This window comes from Lepisma saccharinum, chromosome 29, assembly GCF_977018435.1.
Source record: "Lepisma saccharinum chromosome 29, izLepSacc3.1, whole genome shotgun sequence".
Classification (NCBI taxonomy): domain Eukaryota; kingdom Metazoa; phylum Arthropoda; class Insecta; order Zygentoma; family Lepismatidae; genus Lepisma; species Lepisma saccharinum.
This window is the reverse complement of record NC_139257.1, coordinates 50730313-50746013: the sequence shown is the minus strand read 5'-3', so window position 1 is coordinate 50746013 and position 15701 is coordinate 50730313. Positions and strand designations below refer to the sequence as shown.

At 41.7% G+C, this 15701-nt stretch overlaps 2 protein-coding genes across 4 annotated transcripts in view; one reads left to right on the top strand and one right to left on the bottom strand.

Moving 5' to 3' along the window:
* Atg13 (Autophagy-related 13) overlaps positions 1-15701 on the bottom strand; it is a 361003-nt gene that overhangs the window by 210554 nt on the left and 134748 nt on the right. The gene's annotated exons all lie outside the window — the stretch shown is intronic.
* LOC145981335 (uncharacterized) overlaps positions 1-15701 on the top strand; it is a 235457-nt gene that overhangs the window by 167458 nt on the left and 52298 nt on the right. For all 3 annotated transcript variants that reach the window (XM_083114550.1, XM_083114551.1, XM_083114549.1), the window contains exons 10-11: positions 12596-12769; positions 14794-14916. In XM_083114550.1, coding sequence (XP_082970676.1) covers positions 12596-12769; positions 14794-14916 — 297 coding nt within the window. The remainder of the gene's footprint in view (positions 1-12595; positions 12770-14793; positions 14917-15701) is intronic.

Genomic DNA, 15701 nt, shown 5'->3' with positions numbered 1-15701 from the left:
GCTAAGACCGTACTTCAAGTCCGTACTTTGTACCTTTCGGACAGAGCTTAATACACCTCCACATGTGCCCCATTGGTAGCACGAACAATATCCAGTCTGTATTCAACTTCTTGCCATGTTCTCTCCAACATGTCCCCTGTTACTGTTGCAATCGTATCACGTATGCGGGTTCCTAACTCTGGGATGTTATTCACTGGAGCCGCAAATACAGGATTATGACGTAACCTCAGAGGGAAGAAGTCCAGCGGAGTCGAATTTCTTCCACCTTTTCTTCCGACGGCGAACTCCACCAGATTGTTTTAGGACACTGCCGGTTGTTAGATTGATTGATTGATTGATTTAGTTTATTTTACTTCGCGTTTTGTGCCTCTTGGCTAATTTGCGAAGATGGGTATGAGTGATGAAATGATGAAATTGATGAATGGACATTCACAAACAACCAAGCCCGACCGGGATTCGAACCCGGGACCCTTGGCGTCGCAGCGCGATGTGCTAACCACTCGGCCACAGGGTCGGGCGCCGGTTGTTAGAAACTTACTAAACCACAGCCTAATTGATTTAGCATCAGGTGCAACTCCTCCGTACACTCGACTGAAATTTCGTTGCTTTGCAATCACAGATTTTGTCTCAGCATACCACACCACTGCCTGCGCGTGTTGTTGAATAGTCGCCATTTTTATTTATGAGACCGTGGCGCTGCATAGTGAGCAAACGGACAACTTAAAGTCATGAAAACAAAACTTGAAGATCTGGCCTTTCTTTTGGTGTTACAGTTATTTCACAATTCATCACACTTCGTTCACAGTGGGTGCGTTCCGAAAGTCTTAACGAAACGAACGGATTCAACGAAAATAACCGGGCTCTTGAATCTGGTGAAATCAGTTACTTTACAGACTTATGAGACACTCTAGGCGAAAGCGCAGGCGCAGCGTATTGTTTAGAGAAAGTTTCCACATGGCGTCCAGCGGAAGGAATGTCCTTACGACAAAAATAAACTCTACTGTGGACACTGTTACTCATTTTAATCACATTCTAAGAACGGTTATACACACACTCATCTTGCGCATGTTGCTTCATACCGCTATCTGTTAAAATTATAATACATTTTCCGAACTAGTGCAGTTTGAATCCATCAGCGCGCGCGATGTCTGAAAGTAGCAGACGATTCTCACGGAACAAACCAGCCTCCTGGCCCGTGCGTTTGGTGAACTCGTTCTTGTACGAAACGCACGGAATGCGACCTTTGGGACAGCATAATGAAACTCACGAAACGCACGGAAGCACTTATGGGACAGCCAGTTACCATAACTCGTTTAACGCGTTAAACTCATGCGACTTTCTGAACGGGCTCAGTAATAAATTAAAATTATGGAGATTTGAACGGAACACATTGTATATCCGAAATGTATCTCACATGCACGCTATCTTATTTGGTTCTCATTAAAACTTACTTGTAATTAAACAAAAGAGTCACCTCTGTGGGCGAGCGCGTTGAGTGGTCCACTTTCAATCTCATGACCAAAGTTTCCATGTTCAAATCCAAGCCTGAGCACGGTGTTCCAAGTTCAGTGCCCACTTGGTATTTTCATGCAGGGGTGCCGATCCCCCCCCAAGGCCCATGACGCACTCCCCCCCAAAACGTAGAACATTTCCCCCGTTTATGCCGAATTAATTACTCATATTAATTTTGTCAGACAAAATTTGTGGATAAATATAATACCAGAGGTGCAACCACGAATTTTTGTCTGGAGTAGGGGGGGGCAAGTACCAGGATAAACGTACCAATAATAATAACAACATTAATGACGGCTTTATTATTATCCTCATAAATTAAAGAAGGGGGTAGAAGTCTGTGCTAAAGCATTTGTTTGGAACAAACGATTTGAAATATTTTTTCAACACCGTCAATTTCACATTGGCTAATAATGGAAATCAAGCACACGAACTGTATTTTTGAACGACAGAAAATGAATGATAAATGAATTCCGAAGATACATGTGTAACTTATATGTACAACATACAGTATGTTTTACACATATGCAACATGGAGCGACATAAAATAGAAAATACATATGCAACAAGCAAACACTAAATTGTGTACGTATTCAAAGCTTATTCAATACAAATATATTATTTAAATATATTACATTACACAAAACAAGTAGATTGTGAGCGAAGCGAGCAAGAAAATTTTTAGATCCAATTTTTGCAATTATAAACAATATTGATTTAATAGTGCGCAAATAATTTCACTGGACGCCATGGCATTCTCTCTTTTACAACTTTTTTTTAGATCATTCGGCGCCGCCCCTAGCTACAGCTCTGAACTTGACGAAAACGAGAAAAGCAGATAATGCGAGCCAAGCCGCAACAAAATTTTACAAAATGAATTTATGTCTGCATAAAATTTGAAGTCGAAGTGGCAATTGCTCCTCTGTGCTCCCCTCCCCTGCAGTTGCCCTTGGCCGTCAATGTTTGTCCCCCTTTGCCAGGTGCGCCGACTTGTCAAAATTATTGGGGGGGGGCTCTGATCACTGAAATAAATTAATGAATGATTCACTCTCTCCCTTCTTTAAGTTTTGGCCTCAGTGTTCGGAATCTCATAAAAGCTAGGGGTGTGCGGGATCCCGAAAATTCGGGACCGGGATCGGGGAAAAAAATTTCCCGTCCCGATCCAGACTTCGGGAAATGATTTCCTACTTTTCGGGATCCCGAGCAGTCGGGAAATACCGAATGGTCATTTTAAAATGTTGCTATTTCTCGACGTTTTCTCCATTGTCAATTTCTGGAACATATCGTAAAGTGTTAGTTTTTAATCCAGAAATCACTTAAAGTGAAAATGACGTGTAGAATTCGAGATTTTCAGAACTTCGGGAAATTTCGAACATTTCCCGTCCCGAAAATTTCCCGACTTAGTCCGGAAATTGAAAATTTTTCCCTTCCCGATCCCGTCCCGCACACCCCTAATGAAAGGCCATTAATTCCTCAAAAATATCAAGTCTTTTATTCACAGTTCGAATGCAGAATATTTTGTCCACGGATGGATATGCGACATGTTTCGTCAACCATAATAGCAAAACATTCCCGACTTTTAATATCTGCTACCACGGAGCGCAAAACAGATCTCTCTCTAATATAGCTATCAATGATCTCGTTTTTGAATGTCACGTGAGAGCCATTTGCAGTCCGAACGTCCCAACCACTACCCTAGTTCATGCACATCGTCTTTGAAACTCTTTTTTAGTAAAAATTTTAACAATACTCATAATTACATATTTAGTATATAGTAATAAGTCATGTGTTTTGCTGTCTCTGGTCATAGCCTCCCCAAAGTTGGTTTAGCGGTCTCAACCCCCCCAAAGTTGATGGTCTAGAACATTTCAAATGTTTATTTAAAGTTAAGTTCATGTGGCACAATTGAGAGTAAACTTTACAAGAGAAGCAAAATAATACATTAGATCCTCTTAAGCAAAATTATTTGGGGGGCTCTGCCCCACATCGTTAATATTGGGGCGGGCTCGAGCCCCCCAAGCCCCATGGAGTCGGCGCCTATGCCTTGCTACCCTGAATTGACTTCCGTCGAAGGTTGTGGTCGGGGCAATGTCCCCCTGCCCCCTGTGGCTGCGTCACTGTATAATACATACATATTAAAGCAATATATATACACTGCCCTCCAGAAATTAAGCAACAACAAGAAAATGTGAGATAAAAGAGAAAACAGTTGGAGAAAAGAGAAGAAGAGTGGTGGGCACGCTGAAAGAAAGCAACGAATGCGTTAGGGAAAACAGGTGAGTCATAAAGTGCGATCATCGTGCCCTCGCACGGATTTCTGGCGTACCAGGTATTGGAGTCGAAGACGCGCTTTCACGGAAGAGGTGTGTGTCTCTATCTGGAGAGTGCAGAGGTGAGTCAAGTGTGCGGAAAGGGTCGAATATGGCAACCAGGCATCATTTGGCTGATGAATTACGGTGGCGTGCCATCGGTAGACTAGAAGCAGGGCAGCGTCAGGACGAAGTGGCCAGATGGCTCAATGTCGATCGTTCAGTTGTCAGTAGGTTATGGAACAAGTTCCAGAGAACGCAAAATGCATCGCGGAGTTTCAGTGGAGGTCGACCGCGTGTGACATCGGTCAGGGATGACCGATATATCCGTTTGACAAGTCGGCGTAACAGGTCCGCAACAGCTACCCAAGTGCGTGCAGCGGCTATTGCTGCCACAGGACGGCCTATGTCAACGAGTACAGTACGCAGACGGCTACGCGAGGGTGGGTTGTATGCCAGGAGACCAGTGTTGTGTATACCACTCACCCAGCGTCAGAAGACAGCCCGCTTACGTTGGGCACGAGAACATGTGAACTGGACACTGGACCAGTGGCAGTCCGTTCTCTTCACTGATGAGTCCAGATTCTCACTGGACAGTGATTCGCGACGCCGATTGGTCTGGAGAGAGGCAGGAACTCGTTTCCATCCCTCCAATATTGTTGAAAGGGACAGATATGGTGGTGGAGGTGTGCTTGTATGGGGTGGCATTTCTATTGGTGGACGTACTGACCTCTATATCCTCCCACGTGTCACCATGACAGGTCAGCGCTATAGGGATGAGGTCCTTGCACGTTATGTGAAACTATTCGCACGAGAACGAGGTCCGGGCTTCATTCTGCAGGATGATAATGCCCGTCCCCATAGGGCAGGACTAGTCGATCGGTTCTTGGACGAACACCATATTCAACGCATGGTGTGGCCATCCCGTTCGCCGGACCCTAACCCCATTGAACACATGTGGGATGCTCTGGGGAGACGTCTCGCTGGTCTTGTGCCCCCTCCACAAACACTCCAAGACCTTCAACTGTCTCTCTCCCAACAATGGACCCTCATACCCAATGAGTTGGTGGACAACCTTATTGGCAGCATGCGGCGGCGTTGTGAGGCGTGCATTGCTGCGCGCGGTGATCATATCCCTTATTAGTGTCAGATAATGGTCACTTTCCGTCTCCAACGTTTACCACCTGTGATGCTCCATGCATACATTTCATTTCTTTTGCCCACGAGTGTACCTTGTTTTGTGTTTCTTCTGTTCTGTAAGGCGTGGGACACTTGTTTCTTTCGTTACAAATAAAATATGTACACCCTCTGGCCTTGTGTTTGATTCTATTGGATGATCACCATTTGTTGCTTAATTTATGGAGAGCAGTGTATTAACTTAGATACTTTAGACTCACTGCCATTGTTAGTCAACGTTATTCTTCACAGTTTGTCTGCTCGACTAACCTTGTATTAATGCGAATACCATGCCCCCCCCCCATCCAAACCGATTCTAAAGGCATAAGAGGTTGTGTTTCATTTCAATTCTATCGCTGCGATCACCCACAGGTAGATAGAAAACTATATATAATAATAACCAAAACTAGAAATCAATAACAAGTCAATCAAACGAAACGATCCCCCCCACATTTTTGTGTGAAGATATATAGAATTGGTTTAAATTGTCCCCCCCCCAAAAAAAATCCCATGACGCGGGCGCGTCATGAAACCCCCTGTGGACACCCCTGTTTTCATGTAATCATCATTCATCGTTGCAATTAAACAGAAGTGGCAGAAAAGTAAGATAAATAATAGTGATGAAGGTACGTATAATAAATGGTGTTTCACTCGCGTTCGGCTCCTTTGTTATTATTATTGAGACACTTGGTCGGACCCCCCGAAATGTATTTCTAGATACGTGCCTGATAAATGTTTATTATTATTACTTATTAAAGGAAATTGTTATAATTGCTCTAAATTCCATACAGGTAAACTTAAAAGCATTTACTTTGTTTCACAATGTCAATGAAGTTGAGATTCAGGAGCTAAAAAGAACATAATTTCCACAGTACCCTATGTTTGGTGCTTGTTTCCTCCATCTGAAATTGACAACTATCAAACTATTTACACGCTACTTAGTGAGTTGTCACACAATTGTTTAAAGACTATATTGTCAAATTTATAGTATAGAAATTAGGGAACTAAATCTAACTAGCAAGCAGTATTTTGTGACAGGGTAGTTTGGACGGTGCTCATCCACACATATTATAGTCACGTCTCAAAACTGGTTGTTGCTTACAAGAATACCAGTTGGCATTTTGTACAGGAGACAGGCTTCAGTGCTCCCCCTTCAAACTGAACCATGATTAATGTTAGCAATGAAAGCCATTAAAAGCTTTGATATTAGAAGATGCGGGTAGGGTAATGGCAGAAGGAGTGGTCAGTATTTCTAAAAATTCTTCATGCTTCTCTGTCGCTCCTTTCCACCAACATGTGCTTTGCCGAGTGCAAGATGCTGTCCCAGGCCGACACTATTGTGAACTGAATGAAGACTTCGAACAACATACATTCTACATTAGCATCAATTTAACTTCGCCTACCTACTGAAATGACGAATTTCTTAATCATATTTTCTTGTAGTTCAATTTTTGAACCTGAAAGCAGGTATACAGTGCGCTCTCTTTAATTCGAACAAAAGCACATTACCCTTGAAACCTCTATCTAAAACAATGTTAAAAATGACTACTTAATTCGAACTTTGAAGGTTAACTTTGGATAATTCGAACTCAGTTTTCCAATAATTTAACATAAATCTTTCCAAGAAAGACCAAAGTGGTTGCTACATAAGAGATTCCAACAGATCACTCGTCCCCCTTTTCTTCTTGAAAAGGTTGTTTCTATGGTTAACAGATGTACCCATGGCAGATAAGAGAGGGCAGCGAGAATCCCCAGAGCTTTTGTTTGTAGGAATGAGACCTTCACCCTCTCAAAAACAAGTTGAGAGGGGAGCGGATAGCCGGACAGAAGGGGTCATTTGTCTGTGTGTTTTAGTAGAGTCACAATGTCGAAACGTGGTGCGTACAGTAGCTTAACATTAGATAAGAAAGTTGAAGTGCTTAGAGAGGTAGAAAGAGAAATGAAAAACAATCACTTCATGCGAATGTTCCAATAAGTGTACTGTTCCTGGATGGCGATATGAATAAAACAGCAGTTGTAAGGTAAGGTGTTACTGTTTGCATATTAATGCAGTTTTACGTATGTTTAATACAGTGTGTTATTTCATTGTTGTGTTTTTTATTATATTCTGGTTAATTCGATTTTTTTTCGTAGTCCCTTGGAGTTCAAATTAAAAAGAGTCCACTGTATATACCGGGTGCGTAAAAAAAATGTATACACACTTTGAACTGTCATAGAAAATTTATTTCCCAACCTACAAGGTTAAAATTTCTGGGAAAAGAAAGGCTACAGTCCAATTTGAAAAATAAGTGTAGTTTCTGGTCAATCTGAATGTTCAAAATGGTGGTTCAAGTAAATGTTCAAAATGTTGGCCTTCAGCTTCGATACATTTCTGAGTACGAGTCACGACTGATTCCGTACTTCGCACCAAAGTGTCCAATGGGATTTCTGCACACACCGCTTGAATCTCATCCCAAAGTGTGTCCAGGTTACGTGTTTTACGACGGTACACCTCATCTTTTACTGTGCCCCATAAGAAAAAATCGAGCGGCGTAAGGTCTGGAGAGCGTGCAGGAAATTCGATTGGTCCCCTGCATCCTATCCACTGGCCTGGTACATTTTGATCCAGGTATGCTCGCACATCCCTATGATAGTGCGGTGGGACGCCATTTTGTTGGCAATAAAACTTGTTGTTACCGTACATTGCACGAATGGCAGGTAAAATGGAATCAACAAGCATTGTTAGGTACTTTTCTCCAGTTACAGTACCTTCAAAACGGAAAGGACCAATGAGTTCCCTAGGAGACAAACCACACCACACATTTATACCAGGCAAATTCACAGCCTTTTCAACAGTAATGTGGGGATTATCTTCAGCCCAGCACACACAATTATGCCTATTGACAGTTCCATTAAGTTTGAATTGTGCTTCATCCGACCAAACAATGCTTCCCACAAATCCCGGTTCACGTGTAACCATCTCCTGAACCCATTCACAAAATTGTACCCTGTGGTCTGAATCGTCATCACTTAGCTGTTGCACCAGCCTTGGAATGTACACACGCAACTTTCCTCTCTTCAGAATGCGTAGCACACTACTAGCACCTATTTAAACCCTCGCTTGGCCTCTCGTCACCTCTTGCCAAAGGCCAGTATTCTTACCATTTCCTGTGAAAGGCTTACCCAACACATTTCTAAGCAGGAGCTGACAAGGTCTGCCAGGGTCAATATTTCTTAATCGAACGGGTATGGTACGCTTACACCACTCTCACGTGACCCTTGCTCATTTGAACATTTACTTTAACCACCATTTGGAGCATTCAGTTTGACCAGAAACTACACTTATTTTTCAAATTGGACTGTAGCCTATCTTTTCCCAGAAATTTAATCTTGTAGGTTCGGAAATAAAGTTTCTATGTCAGTTCAAAGTGTGTATACATTTTTTTTTTTGCTGCACAGTACAGCGTGCAATGACGCCGGGGGTTCCGGGCACAAATCCGGGCCTTAGCACGTTTGCACACACACCGATAACATCGACTGCGACCCCTACCTCGATTTCGTGTGAACCAAGAAACAACGGGACAAATGGGACAGGCGCACACGTAGCCCGACACAACAAATTTCCAGGAAGGACCTTTCGATGGTGGGTATGCGTCCGGAGCTCCCTTCGACAAACCGAGAGTCGGGATGGACCAGCCCCCTGCACCTCGGACAATGAAAAAAAGGACACGGACCCAAACTATAAAATTTAGATGGAAGTTGTTTTGAAGCAGGACAGCGATGCCTACCCTAGCATAATGATGCTAAACCTAGCACAATATGAGTTTCGTTCACACCTAGCAGTCTGTGATTGCATAATGAGAAAATCTAACATAATTTGGAAACTTGATGCTCTGTGAGGGAGAAATATGCTTCAAAAACCGATATTTTGAGAAATTTAAAATAAAATAACATTCGGATCTTATTTCCAGACTACATGCCTTTCCAACCACACCCTCCCCTCTTCATTTTCCCATTTACCTCGCGAGGAACATTTCATCGCAAGAATCGGCAGAAAGTTGTGGGGCACAAATGTTCCGCTTTGTAGTCGACGAATCATCTCAAATCTTCTCTAGTCTCAATGTTGAACTCATCTCGAAAAATAGATGCCTAACTTAAAATTACAATCATCCTAGAAATAATCAATAATAAATTACTGTTACTAATTATCAATAATAATAATTCATTGTTATTATTATTTAGAGCCTAGCACAATTCATCAGCATTTAGCATAATTTCACAGATTAAACAGCTTTTTCTTATCAGGAGGTTGGCAACACAGGGCAGAAACCACCAGGCTTTCGTGCTTTATCTCCAAGGCCATGGTGAGAAACAAAACATGTTGTCGGTATAGGCGCTGCAGCGGAAAACTACCCCGGCAAAAGAACGGTGTGTGCAAGTGCGCTTAGCATGGGTGTTCTTTGCGAGTGACCCGTCGTCAATTTCATCATATCATCACACGCATCTTCATCGTAATTACGCTGCAAAACGTGGCAGAGAAGTGACGCTAAGTAACAAAAATCAAAGGAAAGTCTGTGATGCCTACTCGTGTACATTAACTTTGGGAAGGGGTGCAAAATCCTGGGGGGACGGGGTGGATTTGCCCCCACCAACAATCTTCGCCTCAAAAATTTCCGGGGCATCAACCTCGTGGTGCAGGCTAGTCAGATCTCCCACTGCCATCTGGGTCTAGATGGTGCTTCACTCAGATTGGTGCATCTCCACATTTCCTTTGGATGAGTGCACAAGTGAAAGATTACAACCATGCACTTTGTTTTGCATAGGTGTTTATCTCAGAGTCTCACTTGCAGTTCTAATTTTGTTTTAGGTAGCTGTAAGGTGAAATTGGCACCAACATGACCATAAATTTAGCTTTTTAAAGAGATTTATGAGGTATTTGGAAAATTTCCTTAGTGATGGGGTGTGTGAATAAATAACAGTTTATCATCTTTCGTTCTATTGTTTGCTGTATATGTGTGGACGTGGTATGCTGAGCCATATTGCCAACACAGCCTAAAACTTCTTATCGACAAGTAAGTTTTTCTTGTTCACTTGTTCTTGAGAATGCCACAAAAATTCGCTCATCAGAAACAGGAAAATGTTAGAAGTTCGATTGTTACACATAAGCCCGATATTTTCACCTGTCCACTTGGTATAACATAGCAAAATACAATGCATTTAGGCCTATTTATTGCTACCTATCATGGTGTGCTGTCATAAGCACCCTACTGTCTGTTGTCGATCCTGGAAGGTTCCTCGGAAGCACCTGCCAACTGTTTGACACTAAATTTCCCTGAATTCCCTAGTGCAATGACGTAAGAAGATCTTACAGTTGACCAAAACCAATCCTCGGTTTGAATAGGGAATACACCAACTCCTGGAGTGATCAGTCAGTTCACACTTGCTGCTTGTTTCCATGACTGAATATGCTCTTATATAGGCTCTTGAGCAGTTCTTGGAGTGAAGGGGAATGCAGGGTGATGGTATCCTCCTAGCAAGGAAAAATTACGCAAAGCACCCCCCCCCCACCAGCTACCCCATTGTCCCATGCTAAAGCATGAAGTATAATCCAGCTAACCCCAAGGCTCAAACAAACACCCCCACCTATAGCCAGAAGGTTTATCCTGGTACAGCTCCCGCCAAGAAATGAACTGCCATCTGCAGGTTGTTGCGAAATGTATGTTTCATGCAAACATGGCAACTTCCTGCGCTGTTGCACAAGTCCTTCGAAAGGGCAAGCAAATAATAACCATGAGCTATTCAAGCCTTAGAGGGCAAATTCTTTTCCTCTCACCATTTAAAATGCCTGCTCCCTCTGTGTCAGCTACCTTCCCTTTAAATGTGGCAACCAAGCATAAAGGAAAGGAGGAACTTTCGCTTGCAGAGAAAGAAGCACGTGCTGTTTCCAGTGCTCCTCTTACTGCATGGAAGCACTCATGTGATAGTTGCCAAAGACTTCCAGCAGACAACAGACCACTAAGTGATAGTAGAGGTTCCAGAATAAACCTACCACTTCAAACACTAGTCTGGAGTGGCACTGGCAAACTGGGTAATGATGTGGCATGTGCGAATAGGCTGTGCACAAGGATACATTGTTCATTGTTCTCTAAATCGACACCAAGTAGAACTAGGTGCACTTGCCAATACAAATCATGTGGCAACTCAATACAATAACAGTAGGCTACTCAGGGGCTCATCCTTATACATTAATTAACAACAATTAAACACTCAGATATAAGACAATAACCCGTGGCTCGACAGCCCTTGAAAGGCCTAGAGCGATCCCTGACTACCAGTCTCTTTCCCACAATCCTACCTAGGGGTGTGGAGATCTTCAACCTGTAATAGGGTGGCATGGGGTCAGCACGTCGAACCCCCAGCCGTTATATGAGATTTCCGAGACCGGGTTACGCTACTCACTCGTAGCTCCCCAATTTCGTCACGATGGTGGGTGGCCACCGGTCCTATACACAGGCTGAGAACCCAAAGACTGAACTCAGGCAGACTCAAACCCATGCCATTCTGCAGTTGGAGTTGGGGCCCAAAGCACAACACCTTAGACTGCACAGCCACAGAGGAGGACAGGTATAAGGCAATGGTATGGTCAGTATTCTGCTATTTGTCCTTATAGAGGCAAGCACTGATTAATTTCACAATTAGACTCGTACATATGTATAAGACCTCAAGACAACCACTACCTGTGCATATATTAGGGTCATTCAAAAAGTAAAGGCAATTTTCACATAACATCTTTATTTCCACACAAGAAGAACTACACATATCACTTTTCCACATATGACCCCTGCACGGCAATGCACTTTTGGTATCGTGCAATCAACTTCTGTATCCCGTCCGCGAAGAAGGTTTTTGGTTAGTCACGAAGCCACATCTGCACCTCCTGCTGGACCTCGTCATTTGACCTAAACCGACGACCACGAAGCTTTAAAGTGGTCTACCCACTCATACACCTTTCATTGAGTCATGGTGCTTGCTCCATACTGCACTAACAGCCGACAGTGGATGTCTGTCGGTTTGACTCCCTCCGACCACAGAAAGCGCACTACGGCGTGCTGTTCCTCGATGGTGCATTCCTGGAGTGGTGCGTCCATACATGTGACCTTTTTGCTCCGCAACACTCGACTGAATGGAGCAGTGATGGATACTCCTACTTCCACGTCACTCCAAGTATACACGTGGTAACGTCGCACACACGAAGTCTTCGTTTATTCTTGCAAAAACACAAAATTGCCTTTAGTTTTTGATTTACTTAGTAAAAGCCTACTTCTTTTTGCTGTAGACTCTCTCACTTGACTGATACATGGATTCAGATTTCAGTAAGAAGAGTACAAAAACACTTCTGGGATTGCATGCCTGATGACCTGTGGTATGTGTCTCATTGCCAGATTTTATGTGGAGTAGGGAAAACTGGGGTTGTAAACAATGTCTAAAGTAATATGCTCTCAAATTAATTTTGCTTCGCTCTTCAGTGAAAAACAACATTTTAATCTTTTATTTGAAGTTTATAAAGTGGTATAGTTTGCTGTTACTATGTTTGTGTTACTCACACCGATTCATTTCAGATGTTGACGAATGTGAGATAGAAGAGATGGGTGTCTACTGTGAACTTGGCTGCATAAACACTGTTGGTTCCTACAGATGTGCAAAGGAGGAGGACGTGGTTGCTTCTTTTTCTGATGAACTTCCAGTCACCTGCGAACCGGGACTCAAGACCGATGGGCAAGGTGGCTGCCAAGGTAACACAATCTATAATTTTGTCTAGTTAGAGTCTCTTTACTCTTTAGAATACTAAAGATGATGCTGCGTTAGTGTTCTGTTTATGAAAGTAAAAAAGATAATGGATACGATATAAGATTTGCATGTGCAGTCATTTTGAGTGATATCATTTCAAGTGTGGAAAGGAAATGCAATATGAAAATCCAGAAAATTGCTACACAATATTGCTGTCAGTTTGGTGAATCTGGTATCGAGAAGTTTACTACTGGGGATAAATCGCATTAACACTTATGTTAATAGAAGTAAGTCGTGAAGCTTTTCTGGCGATGAATGATGAAAAGATTCTCTCAGCCTATCGACCAGGTGAGATGTGGTAAGGTTTCCAAGCTACCAGGTTACCAGATCTCATTTGGTTGATAACCCAAGAGAATATTTTCATCAACTTAATGTTCCATTTACTACCTAGGTAGCACATGCCCCCTTTTTATATTTCTTATATTGTGTAAAATATTTCTCATGCTTCTTGAACAACTGATCTTCAGACAATCCCATTTTATTTCTACAACATTCATTGTTAAGTCCATGCTCATCTCCATGCTGTTTACATAATCTACACATGGATATAGGCCAGCGGTGGCCAAACTTTTTCGTTTGAGGGCTAATTTACATTCCAAGAATCACTGGCGGTCTACTTATCTTAGACCTAACAACGAGAGCCTGAAAAAGGAAGCATACCATAAAATTGACATTGATTATTTTATGTATTTATTTATTTACTTATTAATTAAGTTTTGGCTTCAGTACTGTAGGCCTGGCACCTGTTTCCGTGTGCAAATTATCTAGCTGCGTTGCAAAAGACTCGAAACTGGGAAATGTTTTACCCCTGCACTCATCTTCCATAAAACTGAAGTTTTTCAAATCACCCTTCCTTAGCTGAGTAGCAAACATCGTAATCCTTTTCCTGAAATTCTTAATCACACTCATAACTTCAATCAGAAGTTTTTTCCTTGCAAGCTCAAATTTACTTCATTTAGCTTTCGGTCATATCAGAAAGAAATGACAGTTTCAGTAACCATTGCTGGTCTTCTAACTCACGATAACATTTACCCTCTTGATTTAAAAAACTCTCTAATTTCTGGACCTTCTTAAAAATACAGGGCGACTGAGCCAACGTACATCTGTGTGCAAAAGATCTCCATGTTCAGCTTCACATTCTTCGAGTGAAGCTCGAAACGTACGTCTTTGTAAGCTCCTGGCTCGAATCGAGTTGACAATGTTGAATGCTGGGATCATAACGTCAGCTGAACTCAGAATTTTGGAACATAACACTTGCTGATTGATTGATTTGGTGTTTTAAGTCCACTTTATTCACAGTAAGGCTAATCAGGACTGGATTTACGGTTTAAAGTGGGATCCGAACCACTATGTAACTCCACCGGGTATCGAACCCAGGACCCCTTGATTACAAGGTGACAATGCTACCACTGTCAACACTTGCTGATGAATGATCCAATGGTAAGATGTGAACGTAGATATATCGTTGTCATCCTTGCAGAGTGTAACGAAACCAACCTTCTTCCCTCCCAACCATAGCTGGTGCGCAATCTGTTGTAATGGACACTAACTTGTGTTGGATACTCCGAACGGAGAAGGCAAAGAATATTTACATTTTTTATGGTTAATTATTATGTGATTCAACAAAGAAAGAAATTAACTGTTACAACAGACCTCTTTTCCTGATACAACAGTTGAAAATACAGAGCATTAAGTAATAAAATGTTTTGTGACTATGCATAATGAAATCCGTATAATATGTCAGAGCACCGCGGGCTATCTCTCACGGCTTGCCGGTCAACTGGTACACCACGGTCGATGCTTTGGCCACCTCTGATAGAGACTATTGTAATTTATTAAGCACATCACTGTTGACAACTATCAATTGAGCACCAACCATGTATTTACATATACATACATTTACTTCATTGTCCCTTAGCCGATTGATTGTATTTGTTCTTACTTAATTAAAAATTACTTTATCTTCCAGATATAAATGAATGTGAAGAAAATAACTTCAATTGCAGTCACATTTGTATTAATAACCTTGGATCAGCTCACTGTTCATGTCCTAAAGGTTACAATTTGACAGAAGATGAAAAAACCTGCAAAGGTAAGTGATAATTAAAAAGAAAGGAAAATATATCTGCTGAGATATCTGGATAAAGTTCATGTAATTCGAATGGTGAGATCGTAGTGATATTTTATTACATTCTTTTACGTGATTTCAGGCTGTAAGTAACAGCATTGAACTGCTATGTCCAACTAAATAAGCAGAGCACGTTTTCACTAGAGACATTAAAATCAAGTTTACTGTCATAATTAAGGGTATGCAGAATTCAAAATTTTGGTCAGCATGTAATTGGGAAGGGAAATTTTTACAATCTCGACATTTGAGACTGAAGTTTCTGAGCAGGAAATTTTCAAAATTTCCTGATGGGGTGAAAATCTCAAATTCTACACAATATAAATTGCACCAAGGCATTTTGATTTTGGCACCTAGGAACTATAATATGTAAAGCGAAAATATGTCCATATATTGTCTCATCCTTAGCACACTGACAACTGAAATTAATTACTAAAATAACTAAAAAAAAACACAATTGATTAAATGTTGTGCTAGTACAGACTTTTCCGGATGGAAATTCTTAATGAAACTTTGGTGTTCTTTACAGCACTGTTCTATTGTCCTGCCTGTCTGCCTAATGTATGCTTTACTGCATTTGCAGATAATACGGTCAACTCCAGGTTAGCTCTTGAAAGCTTGGAATCATTTTCACAACTCACCTGGTCGATAGCCCGAGATAATCTTTTCATGATTAATGTCATTTGCTTATGCCTCATATAAATCTTATGATGTCCACTATGTACTGGATTTTTCTTAAGAGAAAAGAAGAT